This window comes from Protobothrops mucrosquamatus, unplaced genomic scaffold, assembly GCF_001527695.2.
Source record: "Protobothrops mucrosquamatus isolate PMUCROS unplaced genomic scaffold, P.Mucros_1.0 scaffold419, whole genome shotgun sequence".
Taxonomy (NCBI): Eukaryota; Metazoa; Chordata; class Lepidosauria; order Squamata; family Viperidae; genus Protobothrops; species Protobothrops mucrosquamatus.
The window spans coordinates 468,341-486,936 of record NW_015386748.1 but is presented as its reverse complement, the minus strand read 5'-3'; the positions used below and the strand labels follow the sequence as shown (position 1 = coordinate 486,936).

General features: G+C 37.4%; 2 protein-coding genes across 2 annotated transcripts in view; both read left to right on the top strand.

The window, feature by feature from the left end:
* Positions 1–4,351, top strand: part of CUTC (cutC copper transporter) — an 8,236-nt gene extending 3,885 nt beyond the window's left edge. Inside the window, exons 5-9 of the mRNA XM_015816264.1 lie at positions 711–746; positions 2,345–2,478; positions 2,652–2,679; positions 3,089–3,194; positions 3,955–4,351. Coding sequence (XP_015671750.1) covers positions 711–746; positions 2,345–2,478; positions 2,652–2,679; positions 3,089–3,194; positions 3,955–4,066 — 416 coding nt within the window. The 3' untranslated portion in view covers positions 4,067–4,351. The remainder of the gene's footprint in view (positions 1–710; positions 747–2,344; positions 2,479–2,651; positions 2,680–3,088; positions 3,195–3,954) is intronic.
* A 2,978-nt stretch (positions 4,352–7,329) lies between these two features.
* The window catches only part of ABCC2 (ATP binding cassette subfamily C member 2), a 35,648-nt gene continuing 24,381 nt past the window's right edge, over positions 7,330–18,596 (top strand). Inside the window, exons 1-8 of the mRNA XM_029284196.1 lie at positions 7,330–7,374; positions 10,857–11,030; positions 14,321–14,467; positions 15,452–15,586; positions 15,891–16,013; positions 16,299–16,354; positions 16,747–16,978; positions 17,192–17,370. Of these exons, the coding sequence (XP_029140029.1) occupies positions 7,330–7,374; positions 10,857–11,030; positions 14,321–14,467; positions 15,452–15,586; positions 15,891–16,013; positions 16,299–16,354; positions 16,747–16,978; positions 17,192–17,370 (1,091 nt within the window). The remainder of the gene's footprint in view (positions 7,375–10,856; positions 11,031–14,320; positions 14,468–15,451; positions 15,587–15,890; positions 16,014–16,298; positions 16,355–16,746; positions 16,979–17,191; positions 17,371–18,596) is intronic.

The window sequence follows — 18,596 nt, the reverse complement described above, 5'->3', positions numbered from 1 at the left end:
ATAAAAGTAAAAAGTTGAGTTTTTTCTACTGCACCAAAAGGAGTCAAATGCTTTTCTTTTTCTTTCCCCCCCTTAACCTACACTTTTCTCTCTTCCCCTTTTCCTCCCTTATTTTCCCCTTATGTTCATTTTTATTTGTAGTTTATATTTTATATTTTGATAAATTAATAAAATATTTGAAATGAAAATATGTCATATAGTAAAATAATATAGCAGTTCTTTAGGGGGAATATCACAAAATTGGACTGATACAAAGAAGCCTTTGTGTTAAAAAAATTAGTATATCTACTGTAAAAGACAATCCTTCAGGTGTTTAGTTCCAAACTTACTCAAAGCATTAAAACAAATGGTCATTTAATTCTGTGAATGACTTACTGACATGTTGTCTAAGGAGAAGAGTAGAATTATTTATTTATATATCAAATTTAGAGATTGCCCCTCTCACTCACGGATGCTTCTTTGATTCTAAGATTGCTTTTCTGTAGGTACATGAGCATAATAGTTGTAAAGGATTTCATATACAAAAGGTATGTGAAAAGATGCTTTGAAAAGATGTCTTCGTAGACAAGATTAGATTGTAGAAATAGTCTCAAGGTAACATGGCTGAATTATTATACAAAATGCCTTTTTATGAAAAGTCTTTTGTAAGAAAAAAACATGTTTTCACCTCAGCATAAGAATGTTACTGATTAGAAGTCTTTCCTTTCCAGCTGCTTCTCGCCCTTTGCCAGTCACCTTCCACAGAGGTATGTTTTATAGCTTAGAAATAGAATTGGAAAAATGCAGGCCCAGACATTGTGACATGCCAGCTGCAGTTTGTGAGAATGTGGTCTGAGGTGTCGCTGCTTCCTCCTAGAGATTTCAGCCTTGCTTTGAGCTCCAGATTCATGATTAATATCCTGCTTTTTATTTATTTATTACAAATATATTTATGTTGTCTGAATGGTTAGACTTTTCTTATTAGCAGATTTTTTTTTATACTGATCTGTTCCAATGCAGTTATTTTTTCTTTTGAACATTAAAAAAAAATAAAACATTTAAGGAATAAAATAAATGAGTCCATAAAATAAAAATGGAAAATAAAATATCAATAAAACCCCCAGAAAATTTATGTTTGTCATAACATTTAAAATTAATTATCTCATTAAATAATTGAATATATAAAACAAGACATACTAAGAAATAATTGAAAATCACCACAAAACTCTCTACGTTAATTATATATTTATTTTTGCAGTTATTTATTTATTTATTTATTTTATTTATTATGAGCAAAGTTATGTATCATCTTTTAAATGTCAATGTCATGTATTGACATCGTGCTGCTCAGTAATGTTATCCATTTGATTATCCATAACAAACAGCTAACATAGTAATAAAATTTAAAATTTAGGAGAGCAGGCCCACCTCTGTCTTTTGAACCTTATAAAATATTATATTTTACTCTAGATTTTTTCCCTTTCCAAATACATTTGTTAAGTGTTGTTTACTAATCATGTATTTCTTATTCTAGAACTAAGATTGATACTATTTGAAATTAGAAACTTAGCTGAGATATTAGCTGATTTATGGCTTAAGACAGTTAAATAAGATGTTAGATTGAATAAAAATTAATTAAAGGTTTGAATTTAATAACAAGATGTTTGTCTATGTATTAATATGTTTTGGATGTAGTAATTTTGGGAGGAGGTTAAAGGAATTTGATACAGATATTGAGGGATTGATTGATAGATTATAAAGTATAATAGAAGTAGAAAGGTATCTTCTTTTTTCCTTTTTTTGTTTTGTCTTTGTTTTTTGTTTTTCTTTTTTTTTCTTTTCTGTTTTGAACTAATATTTTTTTTTATCAGAAATGATAGTTACTTTGTAATGGAAGAAGAATAAGAAAAAAGAAGAAACTAATACATGTTTATTGAATATGTTAAAGAAAAAGGCAATGGGGAGACACCGAAGTGTTAATTATGCATTTAGATTAGAAATATGGAATATAGCAATTGAAATAGTTAAGCTTAACACAGGATTTGGATTTGTGGATCTATTTAGATGAAAGGTTATTGAGGATTGTTATGACTGACTTAGTTGTATTGAAATATATTAACTTGAATATAATATGTTACTAGAGGGAAAAGAGAGGGGTTTTTTAATGATTTAATCTGAACTTTATGAGTATGACTTTGTTTGTGGACAATTGATTGCCCTGCCACCACGTTGATTCTTAAGCACTTGTTTGTAAAATGAAAAAAACCAATAAAACTTGTTTAAAAAAAAAAAAAGAAACTTAGCTGAGATAATATTTTACCAATTGTAATTAGTCTTAACCAGGAGAGTTTTAATTCCCCTGCAGCTTTTGACATGGTCTGTGATCCTGTAACAGCCATGGAAACACTGATATCCATAGGTTTTGAACGGGTGCTAACTAGTGGTTGTGACAGCTCTGCCTTGGAGGGGCTGCCCTTGATAAAGCGGCTGATAGAACAGGTGAGCTTTCATTTTTCCCATTTTGTAATTCCGCTGATAATTTATCCTCCCCCCCCCCTGATAATTCAGAATAGAGAAAATGCCATCCAGCTCTCAGTCTGATATCTGAGGATTCTATGTGAGTTCTATGTTCTGTTACAAATAAGGTTACTAATCTTTTTTTTTCTTTGTAGGCAAAGGACAGGATCATTATTGTACCAGGTAAGTTTGTTATGCGTGTGATTAGCTGATACAGGGTAAAGTTCAAAAATATATTGATAAGACTATATTTGTTTTTGGATGAGAGTCTACTGGACTTCATTTCTATCCCCTCTCTAATGTTTGGTAGATATGGTGTAATGAATATTTCAAGCATTAAGTATCACTATTCTACTCTATCTATCCCATCAAGAAAAACAGCGATTGGTCCTTGAGGAGGAATACTATCTAGCAGATTTACTTGCTGAAGAGATGCAAGTTCACTATCCATTGACATTAAAAGCTAAAGTGTTTTTGAGAAATAATCTCAGATTCAGAGCAGATATTCCCTCTTAATATCTAGAGAAAATTGACTTTGTTTGTGAATGCTTAACTTCTCATTTGTGACTCAGAGATGGATTATCTCCAACAGGGGGAGGCATAACAGAGAGAAACCTACAAAGAATTTTAGAAGGCTCTGGTGCTTCTGAGTTTCACTGCTCAGCTCGCTCAGCCAAGAACTCAGGCATGAAGTTCAGGTAATAGAGCAAGATCTTCCCTGCCTTAATCTTGTTTATACTACTTAATGTAATTTTACAGTTTGTAAACTGAATAAAAGCATTGGTTGCATTACAATAAGATTCATCTGTAGTCCCTCACTTCTTAACTGTAACAAGGAAGTGTCTACTGAAGCAGTCACTGGCATTTCAGTATTTCAGTAAAGTGGCAACAGATGGTGTTCTGTTACACGTATATTGATCAAGTAAAAATAGGTTTGAAGTTGTTCTTTTTCTGATTTTTTTCTGGGTTCAGGGGGTCCCTGAGATACGACCGTAATGAAGATCTGCCCATTATAATCATATGGTCATACGTTGTGATTGCAGTTGAAGATCTCACTTAATTAAACCCCAAACCTGCTCCCCCAGTGCAGTCGTTAAATGAACATGCAGGTCATTAAATAGAGCACCTAGTGCCTCAGGATTGTTAAGGCAGCCAGACAGAGTGGTTTGTCCTACAACCGCCATCTTGTTCTGCCCCCAAGCGGGGGAACGGGCCCAAGTGCTGCAGGGTTCCAGTGGGGTGGGATGGGGGGGAGGAAGTGAGGCAAGGGGATGCTTACATTAAATTGGTACTGAATTACAGATAATACACAACCTGTGATCAGTTGAAAGGGCAAAAGGGGGTCATATGTAGCTTTGGAGTGGATGTTGTAACTTCAAACAGTTGTTAAATAACTGTATCCCAAGGACTACTTGTACTTTTTAGATAGCATTTAATGACTTGTTGCTTTTCTTTTAGGAACTCCAGTGTTAAGATGGGAACCTCCCTCTCCACACCTGAGCATTCTAGCATGGTGGCAGATGTGACTAAAGTGAGGACCCTGAATGCCATTGCAAAGAACGTCCTGTAGAATAAGAAGAGGCAATGGGACAAGATGACCTACTATCCTCTGACTTCCCCATTCCTTAACTATAGACATTTCAGTAGTGTTTGGATCAGTCCAATGAAGATGCTGGTGTGTGTTTTTCTCCTCTTCCCATTTCCTAGTCTTCATTCAAGGAGTCTTTTCATTAAATAGTGTGAAATCATTTGTCTATGAGGAGCAAACTCTAGGGAGGCATGACACTAGCTAAAGAGGCATTCATCACTAGGTGAAACTCTTTTAGACTTTTACTTTTCAAATAAATGCTGAAGCTGATTTTCATCACTGTAGCCCTTCTTCATGCCTTGTGTTGTCCAGCCTGGGTAGGGACTTTGGTGTTTATTCCAGGTAGGCAAGAGAGGTGAGTATCTTATGCTTCCCTTCTTAGTTCACTTTGATGAAAATCCAGATCTCTGTTTCTGTAGAATACAGGACTGAAATGGAATTTAGCAGTGATGAGAGGTAATTCTTTTCATTTAGAGAATGGATGGCTAAAGGAGCAAGAACAGTTTGGAAAAAAGTGCAGTGTCTTGTAACTGATTCCAGGTTGTGACAATTTAAAGGGCTTAAATCAGAGATCCCCAACCTTTTTGGCACCAGGAACCAGTTACGTGGAGAGAGGTTTTTCCATGGACCAGAGGGGGGCGTGGTTTAGTGTGTTGCCTGCATCTGGCAGATGGGGCTTTGCTTGTTTGTGTGGCCTGGTTGCTGGCATGCCGTGGCCCAGTACCGGTCCACGGACTGGGGGTTGAGGACCCCTGGCTTAGATGTTTCCACAAACTGGATCCTTTCACATAGGACAAGAAAGAAAAGGTTGATAGGTATTTTAACTATGTCCCATCCTTTGGGAAGTATAGCAAAAGATCAGTAAGGCAAGAGCTAGCAGTGCAACCTTTGCCATATCCAAACTCATAGGCACATTGATTTCATCTGTTACAAATGATGAAGAAATTAGTAGGAGTCAGCATCTCTATTCAAACATGACTCTGGGAAGAGTGCAAACTTTTTTTTTTAAAATAAAGTTTGCCTCCATTTTCCCTTGAATTGTTAGTTACCAGGGTAAACCTTCCAATAGCTATACAAGTAGTCCCTGAGTTATGATGGTAATTGGGACTGGGATTGCTGTCACTAAGCGATGCATTCATAAAGTGTGATGTCTTGTGACCACATCGCTTTGCAACAGCAACCCAGGCAAACCTAGTTGTCATAACCCCAAAACATGCAGACCATTAAGTGGAAAGTGGAGGGAGTCCAAGATAAGGAGCATAAGGATACCTCAGGGGTGGGGTGGGGGGGAAGGCCCTGGGAGGCCTGGGTAGGCTGTAGGCAAGTTGGGGGAGGGCTGCTGCAGTGCAGTGTGAGCTCAGTGAGGCTGGGGAAAGAGGACTGTGGGGTGCAGGTATGCATGTGTGCAAGTGTAGAGAGGCCTAGGGAAGGGGAGCAATGGTTATGTGTATGTGTCTGTGTGAATGCAAGGAAGCCAAGAAATGGGGGTGCTGGTGAGTGCGTGCCTGTGTGAGTGCAGGGAAGCTGAGGACAAAGAGCATTGGTGAGTTCATATGTGTGTTTGAGTGCAGGGAGCTGGGGAACAAGGGCATTGGAATGAGAGAGAGAAGAGGGGGAAGAAGGTTGCAGTGCATGTGAGTGAAGAAAGGCTGGGTGAGGGGGAGAATTACCCAAGTGGCTTGGGTCCTTCTCTGCTGGCTTCCCCATTGACTTGCTTGTTGGCAGAGAAGGTCTACAATAGCAAGACCTTCGTAAGTGCAAACTGGTTTCCAAGCACCCAAATTTTGTTCATGTGACCATGGGGAGCTGCAACAGCCAGAACGTCAAGTTGTAAGTCTCTTTGTTCAGTACAATACTCATAATTTTGAACATTCTCTGAACTAACGGTCATCATTCAAGAGCTATCTGAATTATCTACGTAGTATAAAAATATTTTAAAAAATTAAAGTTAATCGAAGTGGTTCGTGAACTAAAAAAATGAAATGTCCAAGAGAACAAAAATAGCTTTTCTTGCTTCTGTAAAGATCACAACGTATGCCAAGCAAGGAACTCTAGGAGGATCATTCCATAAGCGAGGACTTATCATTGAGCACTTATCACTTTCCTGTTGCCACTAGGTTTGACTCATTTAGCTAGGGAAACTGAAAGAGGGTTTGATACAATGATTGTATCAGGTTGGTAATATAGGAGATGGTCCTGTCAAATAACCTGGTCACAAGTCCTGTTGAACTTTTAAATAGGACAAGACATTTTTTTTTTTTGAAGGTTTATTGATGTTAGTCCACTGGCTTCATATGCACATCCCGTTAATATAATTTGATCAGTTGGGTTTAGAAATGAAGCGTCAGCTTGGGCAGATGCCCAAATACTAATGTCATAGCGTAATTGTATAAAACACATCATACAAATAGTATGTGGAAGTATTAATGTTGTGCAAGACGAATACGTGGAGCAAAACAAAGTCAGAAAAGTTCAAAAAATAATTGCGTTTTCATTTAACTAAGGTTGCAAGAGTTCAGGAGACTTTGAGCCAAATGTTATATTGTGCAAGCCACCGCACTGTAAAAAGATGATGATAGACTGTTTGCTGCATAAAATTAACTCTTTCCCTTCCCTTCAAACAGAAGCACGTGGGGAAAAGAACAGTGGCTTTGCATTGTTAGAAAATTCTCAAAGGAATTATAACATGCCACAGGACAGCCAGTTACTGATTATATCTCGCCCTCAAACCGAATGCCAGTCGGTAGTGTAGACATTGTTCAAAAATACGTTGATATTTATTTAACTAATTAACCAAGGGATATAAATTCCCCATCCTGTGGGCACCTAACACTTTCCTTAGAATTAAATCATCATTTGCTCTGGGTTTAGTTATTTTATATGAAAGAAAAACCTTTTCACTGTGTTTAGTTTTTTCAACGGTTTCTGAAGTTATTCGAAATTGGCGTCACCATTGTTTGTTAGAAATAAATTGAGGAAGAGAGTAAGTAGAGAAAGAGTGAGTTTAGTGTAGTGTTTAGGTGCTAAGACAAATTAATGCCAAAACTATTAATTTGTATCTCCCAAGTCTTAGGAAAAAGCCAGCCAGCTCTTTTCCATAGTTCCTGAGTTTGATTATAGGGTTAAAGATTAATGGCATTTTATCAGGTTCCTAATACTGCTTTGTTGAACCCTTGGGACTTTTGCCCTGGCTCTCTGAGTTAGACAGAATAGTTTGGCAACAGCTGGAGGAGAGAACATTAGCCATGGCAGCAGAAGCTTTGGAACATTATTGTGGCTCTGTTTTCTGGGTAAGTGGCAACTCCTCTCAGAGTTATTTGCTCATCTGTTAGTCAGGATTACACTGAATGTAATTGTCATGAATTCTAAGAAGACGTTTGATAACGGCAAAGCAATTTAATTTGTGTTTTGGGATAGTTACTCATGTGTACATAAGATTGCAAATGAGGCATTAACAAACTCACTCTATTTCCATTTTGAAACATAGACCTTACTGGTGTTAATTTACATTGTCTTATTGGTGGGAGCTTCAGAACTTAGTTACAGGAAAATGTTTACATTGTTTTCAATGCACATTGTAACAATCACTTATAAATACGTTCATTCTAAAGAAGATAAATTCTTTAGACTTTTATTAAAATTAAAATTCTTTTTTATTTCGCAAAGAAGAAAAAAATGGATGATCTTTGTGAGCAGTAATACAGATTGGATGGTTGACTGATTCCACCAAAAAAAACCAACAACCCACTCTTGTAAAGAAAGCATGTCAGAAAAGCAAGTTTTGCTTAACTTTGTCCAAAATGTGCTAGTTTCCTAAATAGTTTTTGAATGGGGTGGTGTTTAGATATGTTCCTTTCCTTTTAAATTCTGAAGTGATATAGCACATGATTATTATGTAAGCTGCTCTGACTTACTTTTGTGACTGAGGTAGTATACATAAATGAATGAATAATTCTGATTGTCTCATGTAAATCTTAGTTTCATGAATTTTGGGAAGAGAACACCTCTTCTGTATTTTGTAATCGCCCCGATTTATAGTTCAATTTTACAAGCCCAGACTAAGTAAAAAAAAAAAAAAGTTTTCAGATTTACCGCACTGGGAGTAGCATAAAACTGCCCCAGTATTTTTAAGACAGAGCTAGGTATACAGTTAGTCCTTGATTTACAACCACAATTGAACCCAAAATTTTCATTGCTAAGGAAGACGGTTGTTAAGTGAGTTTTCCCCCATTTTACAACCTTTCACGCCTGAGTGATTAAGTGAATCACTGCAGTAGTTAAGTTAGTGACACGTTAAGTGAACCTGGCTTCACCTTGTTTGTCAGAAGGTCACAAAAGGTGATCACATGACCCCCGGACACTGCAACCACCATAAATACATCTCAGTTGTCAAGCATCTGAATTTTAATCATGTGATCATGGGGATGTTGCAATGGTCGTAAGTGTGAAAAACAGTCATAAGTCACTTTTTCCTGTGCTGTTGTAACTTAAAATGGTCACTGTAGTGTATGTCAAAATATCCATCAGTCATGGACATTTCGATTCAAGGTGTTTGCACTGTTGATTGCACATAATCTGGCCTAATCAGTAGAGCCAAATTATGATCAACTGTAATGAAGAAGAATGGACATTTGTTTACTCGTCTGATAACCTGAACTGGATCCTGAAAGGAGCTCTAAGGACAAGGCTGATCTGATAACTTTGACAACTTTGCCCCAACCCCAGGCATGATGGCATGTAAATGGGCAGAAGATAGCAACATTTGCTGTAGCCAGCAGCAATCCAAAAGCAGCGATAGTCCTCCATATGATGAATTGGGGAAGACAATCACAACCATGTCTAAATCATATCTAAGGGAAAAGATATACTAGAGTTTATAGGATTGTGACTCTGGAAATACTTTGTTTTATATTTTGTTTATTTTAAGGAGGATAATTTTTATCTAAGTACAATGTTCCTTAAAAATAATCAAAATATAAAACATATTCAAAATAAAAGATATCTCCAAAATAAACTGGGAACTTAATAATTTCCTTCCTTCCTTCCTTCCTTCCTTCCTTCCTTCCTTCCTTCCTTCCTTCCTTCCTTCCTTCCTTCCTTCCTTCCTTCCTTCCTTCCTTCCTTCCTTCCTTCCTTCCTTTCTTTCTCATTTATATTGCCTCCCAAGTTAAAACAAACTCCTGGCAGTTTACAACCCTGAATAAAAACAATATATATCAATCATAATATTAAAAAAGCAACAACAAAAAAGACCTGGCACCACAGCTAAACTTTCCCATTCAGCCCATCATATGTTCATCACCATGCCAATCTCACCCTATCCTAACACTCAGAGAAAAAAGTCTAACACTTGGCTTTTTGTTTGTTTGTTTTCATTTTATGGTTTAGATCAGCGGTTCCCAACGTTTTCTATATCCTGTACCCCTAGAACGCTTCTGATATATTCTTGCACCCCTTACAAAAGCTCAAAATAATGGCAACAAATTATGCATATACACTATAATTTTGAAAACCCAAGTTTTCACACCCCCTGGAATATCATCTCACATCCCTGGTTGGGAACCCCTGGTTTAGATTATCAAGGTGATCTGGTACTCAAATATAATTTATTTAATAAATTAAAGAACAGATATAACAAAAATAAACTGCCATAAGATATAAATTATAATAAAAAGTAAGATAAACATTCTAACAAGGCAATCCAACTAACAATCATATTGGATGGATCATAATCTTCCTGATCCAATGGTGGGTGGGGGCATTACATATTGTGAGCAAAGTAACAATTTTTGGTGGGTGGGGAGAGAGACTGAACTTTATTTTAAAAAATGCCATAAAAATAGCAGACTTGCCCTAATAGTCCTTGGAAAAATACTGTAATTCACATATGATTATTCCTAGTGATGATCACAAGCCACTCACATTACTATATAGACCATAAATTATTACAGCAGGCACATATGTTATTATTTTAAGCTGCATTGACTGTTTATATAGCAAGGCAAAGCATATGTATGATAACAAAAACTGGTCAACTTGGGACACACATCCTACACCATAGTGTAAAGCACCAAAATAATTCCATAGCATGATCTCTGACAGAGCAACTCTGCTCCTTTGAGTAGGAGTTAAGCATAATGGATAGGGGTCCAATCTAAAGTTACTGAATTTAAGCTCAGTTAAAATCAGTGGGACTTGACAAATGTTTTTCAGTAGTTTTAATGATATTTAAATATTGTCATTTACTGCAAATTACTACAGCAAATAATAATTGTGTAATAATGTGTAATTGATAAATAAGAATGAGAACTGCTATTAGCTGCTACTTGGCAAATAAATACAATCCAGTATCAATAGTGGTGTTAAGCTATCGTGTGTAGAAAAATGCAAATTCTTTAAACAGCGTTTTCCAGTCTTACCTTCTAAAATGAACTTAATTACAATTCAATCATACTGTTGTATATATAGGTTGAATGAAAGAGGATGTGAACGGATGAAAAATAATGAAAAGATGTAAGAAGTGGATATTAATGCAAATAGTGTGTTTTGCTACATTATGCTAAGTTATAAATCCTTGAGATATACCATATTGCTATTGGCTTATATGTTTAGCAACATTTAAACTGCAGTAATTGCTGTATTTATAGGCAGAGCAAAGACACAATGGAACCTTGGGAAGAAGTGTAAGAGACAGACTTTTTAGATATTAACAATCCATTTCAAAGTGAGCCTTCCGCATAAATTGCTTTTGTTTCTTTCTTGTTACTCCCAGAATTCCTCTTTCCTGGACCACAATGATGCCGATCTGCCACTTTGTTTTGAACAGACAGTTCTTGTCTGGATCCCTCTGGGCTTCCTTTGGCTCTTTGGCCCATGGAAGCTTCTTCCCATGTGTAAATCTAAGCTGAAGAAATCATCAGTCACCAGGCTGTATCTCATGAAGCAGGTGAGAGAGAAAGTCCTTTCTCAGGGGTTGTCAAACAGTAGAAGGATACTCAACTCAAAAGGTACCTTCATTCTCTTGAAATAGATAAGGTGTTAGGGATGTGAGAAAATTCCAGATGATCACTTAAAATGTTATATTTCCCCTTAACCTTATATTGTGTTCCTATATAGCAGTGATGACGAACCTTTTAGAGACCGAGTGCCCAAACTGCAACCCAAAACCCACTTATGCATCGTCGGATGCCGGGTGGGTGTGGCCCATTGGCTGGGTGTGGCCAATTGGAAGGGTGTGGCCAATTGGGTGGGCGTGGCTGCAGTGGTAACGGCAGACTGGGTGGGACTAAAAAGTTCAATCAATCAATTCCAACTTTGCAAGATCTTTTTTTTCCCCCGCGAGAAGTTGAAATTGACTGATTGATTGAAGCTTTTTTTTTTGCACATGGCAGCGGAGGCCTAAAGAGAAAAGGTTTTATAAAACCCAGCTGAAGGCCTAGGACTGGGGTGACGGCACGCGTGCCCACAGAGAGGGCTTTGAGTGCCGCCTCTGGCACCCGTGCCATAGGTTCGCCACCACTGCTGTATAGTATGAAATTATTGTTCTTATTTTAAAACGTGCCCATGTTCTATATAGTTAATTGATGTACTATACGTGTATGGGTGTATGTGAAATATACACTTAAATGTAGCTAAAAAAGAGGAAGAAAAACAATAAAAAAATATCTAGATATAATATATCTAAAATTGTCCTTGAATCAGCATTTTTTAATTTGCTAATTAATGTTAAGTGTTCATTTTTCCCAAAAATGTTACTACAATGTATGTACTGTTGAAATGTCTTGTTCCATGGATTAACTTAATTTACTTTTGTAACAATCTTGATTGTTATGGAACACAGCTGTAGTTACATATTTTTGAGTGGTTTTTTGTGAACGCTTATTTACACAGTTCATGAAGCAGTTGATTGCTTAGCTATGTCTGATGAAATAAAACCTAATTGCAAGAAAATACCCCAAAGCAAAAGTTACATGGGTTTTTAAAAAGTTGCTATTCCTAATAACCAATGACATTTCTTAAAACTGAAGCCAAGGAACTGCCTTTGTAAGAACTGGCTGTGTTAAACTTATATTCAACTTCAGCTTTATTAAGTGCATTTCAAGGGGCAATGTTATTGTCAAGCCCTCTGGGCTCGACACGCACAGTTATTTTGTGTGGCTTTAGAAAGATTTCTTTGAGTAAAGCATCTCAAATCCTGGTCTTAAAAAGCTAAGTATGAATTCCACTAACTTCCCACGTTATTATATTTGTTGTTTGCTAAAAAATTTGGACCTGTTTTAAAGAGGAAATCTTTTAACCTGATTCCCATAAAATTTAATATTTAACTAAACAACCCATCATTTCAGAGATAACTTCCTTACCAGATTTCTCAATGCCTTCAACTGTTTCGGAGCTTTTAATGTAATGCCTTCACAGAAAAAGTTCTTAAAAATTCAGAGAGATATTCAGAGATGTATCTGCTTTGAAAATAGCTCATATCAAAATGTATAGCATAGTCAAACACCAGGAACTAACTACAGGAAATGTTTGATGACATTTTGTATAATTGCAAAATTTCAATTCCACGGGAGTCATTTGCATTCTGTAAATTAGCACATTTGAGGTATCTTGTTGCCCTAGGGGGTACCATTTCACCAGTTAAAATTTACACCCAGACAGACATGACTGTTTTAATAGTATATATAGATAGTACTTTAGCTAAGGAGACAATATTATAGAAGTTGACAAGCTTTACTTGAACCTATAACTAAACAGAATGTTTCTGTTCTGTCTGTTTCTATATTGCCACATCTGGTGTGCCAGGTAGACTTCTTCCTTGATGGGAGACCCTTCACATAGTCACTTACACTCTAGTCACTTCACTACTGCAATGTTCTTCTATGGGGCTTCCCTTGAAAATCACTCAGAAGCTTCTATTGGTCCATAAAGCAGCAGTGCAGGCAGTGGTGTGACACCTCTATTTCACAAGCTGCACTGGTTGCCACTGTGCTTTTAGGTGTGATTCAAGGTTCTAGTCATCCCCTATAAAGCCTTAGATGGCATAGGGTCAGGTTATATGAGGACTGCCTATCTCTCATAGTTTTTGCCTGGCTGGCATATGCCAGCAGAATTAGTGCAATTCATATTCTTCTGTACCAAACATTGCTATCTATTGGAATGCAACAAGTATACCTTCTCTCTTGTGGTAGTACCTGCTCTCTGGTATGAGATTTGTATGATTCCTACTCTGTTGGCATTCCATAAAGCCTTGAAGACCTACAGTAGATGTTCTCCCAGACCTTGGGTTAAGATAGGATAAGCCTCTTGGTGGATGTGTTTTTGTACAGAACAAGTGGATCCCATTTTGCTTTATTTTGTGTTGGGTTTTTATGGTTTAATATATTGATGCTCAGACTCAACAAATAAGTACATATTTACACAGTTGCTGTATTAAGCTGTTTAAGTTTTATTTTAATTATGTTTGACTACCACTTTACCTAGGCGTTGTATTGTTAGTTATAATTTATAGTTGAAACAAAACAGACTGACTGGTTGACTAAAGCCTACTTGGCTGGTTTCATGCAATATTAAGGCACAACCAGATAAAATCACATTGTAGCTTAGTTTGATGTATAGATTGTGTTAGTTTTCTCCAACCAGGTGTCATGTTGGGTAAATGTTGACCAGCATCTCTATATATTTAATAGATAAGTCTCTTGAGGATGTTAGTGAACTTACTCTAATGCATCTCCAATCATGTTGGAGTTTTTGTGGGAGCAATTACAGAATGTGTTATATAGATATGCTAATTAATTCTCCAGTGGTCAAGACACATTGAGGTACTGCTTGAAAAACCATTGGGTCATAAAATACTTTTTGGGGTTGTACCAGCTGTCCAGCTTTGGTTCCATTTAGCAGATTTCTAGCTTATCTCAGAAAACCTATACAGGGTTGGACCTAGTTAGTATTGGATTTCTTAGCCCTCTATGAATTCTTAGGACTGTAGGTTAGATGAGGAGGTTTTTTTATTTAAAAAAAATCTCCAAAAATACAGTTGCAAACCACTACTGTTTTGTTGTCAGCTGCTGGAACATTGCCTTAGCAAGGATCAAGCTCAATACATTGCAGTCTTTCACTTTTCCTTTATATTTGTGGTTTCTTCTCCTTGATGCTTTGTAAACTTTTTGAACATTTGTTCCTTTGAAACCTAATGGGCAGCAATGATGAGTAATTTCTGTCACTCTCTCTTCTAATCAGGTGCTGACTTCGCTGCTCTTACTGATGGCATTAACTGAAGTGGTTTTTACCATTGTTGAAAACTCAGGGAACCTACAGTACCCCATCTTTAGTAATGGAAGACCTGCAGTCCAGTATACAAATCCTGTACTCTATTCCGTCACTTGGGTGAGAGTCACTTCTTGCCATACATTTTACTCTGTATCAAGTCAAAAGCATTCTTTATTTAGTTTTCTCTCCAAATTGCTGACTCCAAACATAAATTCAGCACCAATCTATTCCCATTGTTTAGACTAGTACTCATTAAAAGCTTAGAGAGTGGATTTTCTTTAGGCCAATGTTCCCCAGTGTGGCCGCTTGTGATGGAATTGTTGATTCAGCACATTTAACGGCGTGAGGTTAGATGGGACTGCATTAGAGAGGCAGGGGAGGAAATTAAAAGACTTCCCCCTCAAGTATTGCATGTAAGATTCTCAATCAGTTTTCTGGGTCTGGTCATTTTCTTTTTATGTTGTTTAACAAAAAGAAACTCTGATTTAGAACAGATATGTCAGATTTCATTGAAGATGCTTCTTTCATATAGCAAGGGATGGAAATTAATCAAGGAGAGAACCAACCTAGAAATAAGGAGAAATTTCTGGACAGTTAAAACTATTAATCACTGGAATGGCTTGCCTTCAGAAGTTGTGGATGCTCCATCACTGGAGGTTTTAAAAAAGAGGTTAAACAACCACTTGTCTGAAATGGTATAAGCCAGGTCTCCTACTTGAGCAGGGGGTTTGGATTAGAAGATCTCCAATTTCCCTCCCAACTGTTATTCTGTTATAGTTTCATCAGTAGATCAAATGACAACTTTGGGGTTTGCCCTGAATATATTTAAAATAAATATTTTTTCCCTTCATTAACTTCATCAACTTGCCCTTTGCTTCATCCCCCCTGCAATTTCTATTAAATGCAAGTAACCAGGCATTGTACTGCTGACCTTGTCTCAATGGAGTATGTTTTGTTACCTAAGAAAGTTAATCTTCAAACTGCTCTACATTAAAAAGTTCCATGTCCCCTTGATAGAACTATTTTATGGAGCACTATTTTCTTCTGAAGTACTTAAGCCAATTTAGACTTAAAATCTCTCTGCTTTTCTCTACACTACAGATACTTGTTTTGCTGATCCATGATAGCTGTCGTTTCACTGTGTGCAGAGATTCGGGGATTCTTTTCCTTTTCCTCAACTTTTCTTTGATCAGTGGTATATTTCAGCTCCAGACACTTATCCGGCAAGCAGTGCAGGTGAGAAGCTAAAGAGAGAGAAAGAGAAATGGGGTAATAAAGCCTCTTGGTAGTAGTTTTTCCTTTAGCCATGTTTCCACTGCAAATAAATAAAAATACTACATTCAGTTTAGCTAGCCATCTATCAATTGTAACTTATCCCACATAATGCTGCAGGGGTAGAGATTGGGGGAATATCATCTGTGGGGGAAAAAACCACACATGGGAGGGTTCTTCCGGGTTCTCTAGTTACCAGGAAAGATTAAGGCAATTTTATTTTTTGGCCCTTCCACTCATAATTCCCATATGCTTTCCTTTCTTGCAGGGTGCCATTACAGATGTACCACGTTTCAGCTTCTTCCTTGGGTCCTATGGACTTCAACTCCTCTTACTGTCTATTTCAGTTATTTCTGACGTTGCTCCTGAAATGAAGGAAGCTGCAAAGAAAGTGAGAGTCATTAGTCAAATGTTTCAATTTGCAGAGTAATTGTCAAGGTAGGGAATAGTCATGGGCATCCTAGGGAGGATACCTGCTTTCAGACAGCTTCCCAGTAGGATAGGGATCTTTCCACCTACCAGTTCTACTGGAGCCTTAATTGCAGTTTGCCATAGCACCCACTTCATGCATTGTAGGGTGGGAGGGACTGAAATCCTTGTTTGGAAGATCAGACTGCATCATCACTTTGGTCCCTAAATGTTTAACTTTGTAAGTTGTGCCTCCCTTATTTCACAGAACCCCGAGATCACAGCCTCTTTCCTGAGTTCCATCACTTTCCATTGGTATAACAGGTACGCAGTTCTACTTGGAAAAAGACAGGGGAGTGTCAACAACAATAGCCATTAGCGTGTATGTTTTAATCTGAGATGCTGGGCAGTTCGTGTCATTACAATGTTACCCGTGGATACAGGGACAAGGGGGTGAATATGGATGCTGCCATAGATTGGCTATATTGTGATTACAGTGAAGAGCAAAGAACAATACAACATTTCTCAAACTCTTAGCAGTTGTATGGTCATAGTGGAGATGTGGATACAGAACTTGAACAAAATGGAAAGTGGTTAGACTCTTATTACTGCTCAGGATTGACATCCCTTGTGCCTCACATTTCATTGTTAAAGCTGTACAGAGTAAGCAGGATGTCTGGATTTCACACTCTGATAGAATTTGCTATACCTTTCAGTATGGTGGTAAAGGGATATCGGAAACCACTAGAGATTGACGACCTCTGGGATTTGAGGGATTCAGAGAAGACACAACAGGTTTTTTGCACATTTGAGAAGAGTATGAAGGCTGGGGTCAGAAAGGCTCAACGAAAACTAGAGATTTGGCATCGGAAGAAGAAACAGCGGTTAGCAGCCACCGACCTGACAAATGGCTTGAGCAAGGCCCAGAGTCAAGATGCATTAGTCCTGGTAAATATTACTACTTTGTGGGAAGTCTTACATTTTATTTCTGAAAAACAGCAATGGTGGAAATGGGAGAAATTTAGCACATGAATTTTTCCACTATCTGCTGTATCTCAATTTTAGAGAGCCTGGTGACAATAAGATTGGTTCTGAATAGGTGGTCTGGTTGGAGGACTGAGATAAGCAGATGTTTGATACTAAATTTTGCTTTGAACTTAGGAAGAGAAGGAGAAAAAGCCCAAGAAAGTGGTGATTGCTGGAGAACAATCCAAAGATTACTATGCTAAACACTGGTTAATTATTGCTTTGTTTCAAACCTGTGCTGGAAAGCTTCTGAAATCTGTGGCACTGAAGTTGGTACATGATTTTCTGGTGTTTGTGAATCCACAACTGCTGAAGTAAGTCCTTATTTCAGGTTTTATTTTAAGCCTCACTGATCCCATGGATGAACAGATGACAAAAAACCAAAACAAAACCCCCACTGGAATGGCTGTTAACAAAGTTTTGGTGTAAGATTGTGTCAAATACTGCTCAAAATTCTAGATAAAAATTAGAAAATAAAAGTGTCTTAAATATTTCCATAATTTTGAGACAAATCTTTATGCTTTGCTGTTTTGCAGGATCTTATCTGGGTCAGGCAGGGGGACCAGAGGTTTAATCTTCCAAACTTTTGGATTTGTGCTGAAGCCCATCCTCAGGGAACGTCTCTCTCAACAAATTGTGTGATTACATATTCTGGTTGAGAGAGAAGTTCTTTGAGGATGGGCTCCAGCATGAGTCTGAAAGCTTGAAAGACTAAACTTCTGGTCCCGGTGATTGACTCAGACAGGATCCTGCCATATTATCCTGGGACACGTAAATTTGCCTTCATTCATCTTGCTGTTTTATTTCTGTTGTCAAATTCACTAGACAGAGACTCAATGTTATTCTGTGATGTCTCTTCTGCTTTTTCCAATATTTTGCTCTCTATATTTTGCTGTCTTACGTAATATGCTGTCTAGCTCTTTCTAATACTGTCTCAAGCCACCAAATTGAGATCCTGTGTTTTCTTTCCGCCTAGGATATATGAACTGTCATGTAGGCATCGTATCTTAAATTGTTCTGGGAGTCAGTGGAAAGGAGGGGGCAACCTGTAGCCCTTAAGTCTATTTTTCAGTAGCCTCAGACCTCCCTTTGCTATGATTGCTAAAAACCTAATAGCGCAATTTCCCCTCCCTTGAGGTAGAAAACACATGAAAACTATGGAGTAACCCCTGAAATAGATGTACTATACGTATAAAAAGGAGATAAAACAAAACTTGATCCAATAGTTAGCCCTTCGCAATATATGTTGTGGCTTTCATCCATTTTACAGTCTTTAGCCCCCCAATTAACTGCAGCTTTCAGTGATTTAAAAGTTGCCAATGCCAGTTATAGACTTTAAAGTAAGCCTGAAAAACAAATATCTCATTCCAGATTTCTGCTTTAAAATTGTTCTAGGATAGTTTTATAAGTGACTATATCACAGCATGTCTCATATCTGTGACTAGGACCTGAAAACAAGTTTGTCCTGGTTTAATAATGCAGCTTCAATCCCACTTAAGTATTTGTAGGATATGTTACAGGTAAGCAACCCAAGGCCATA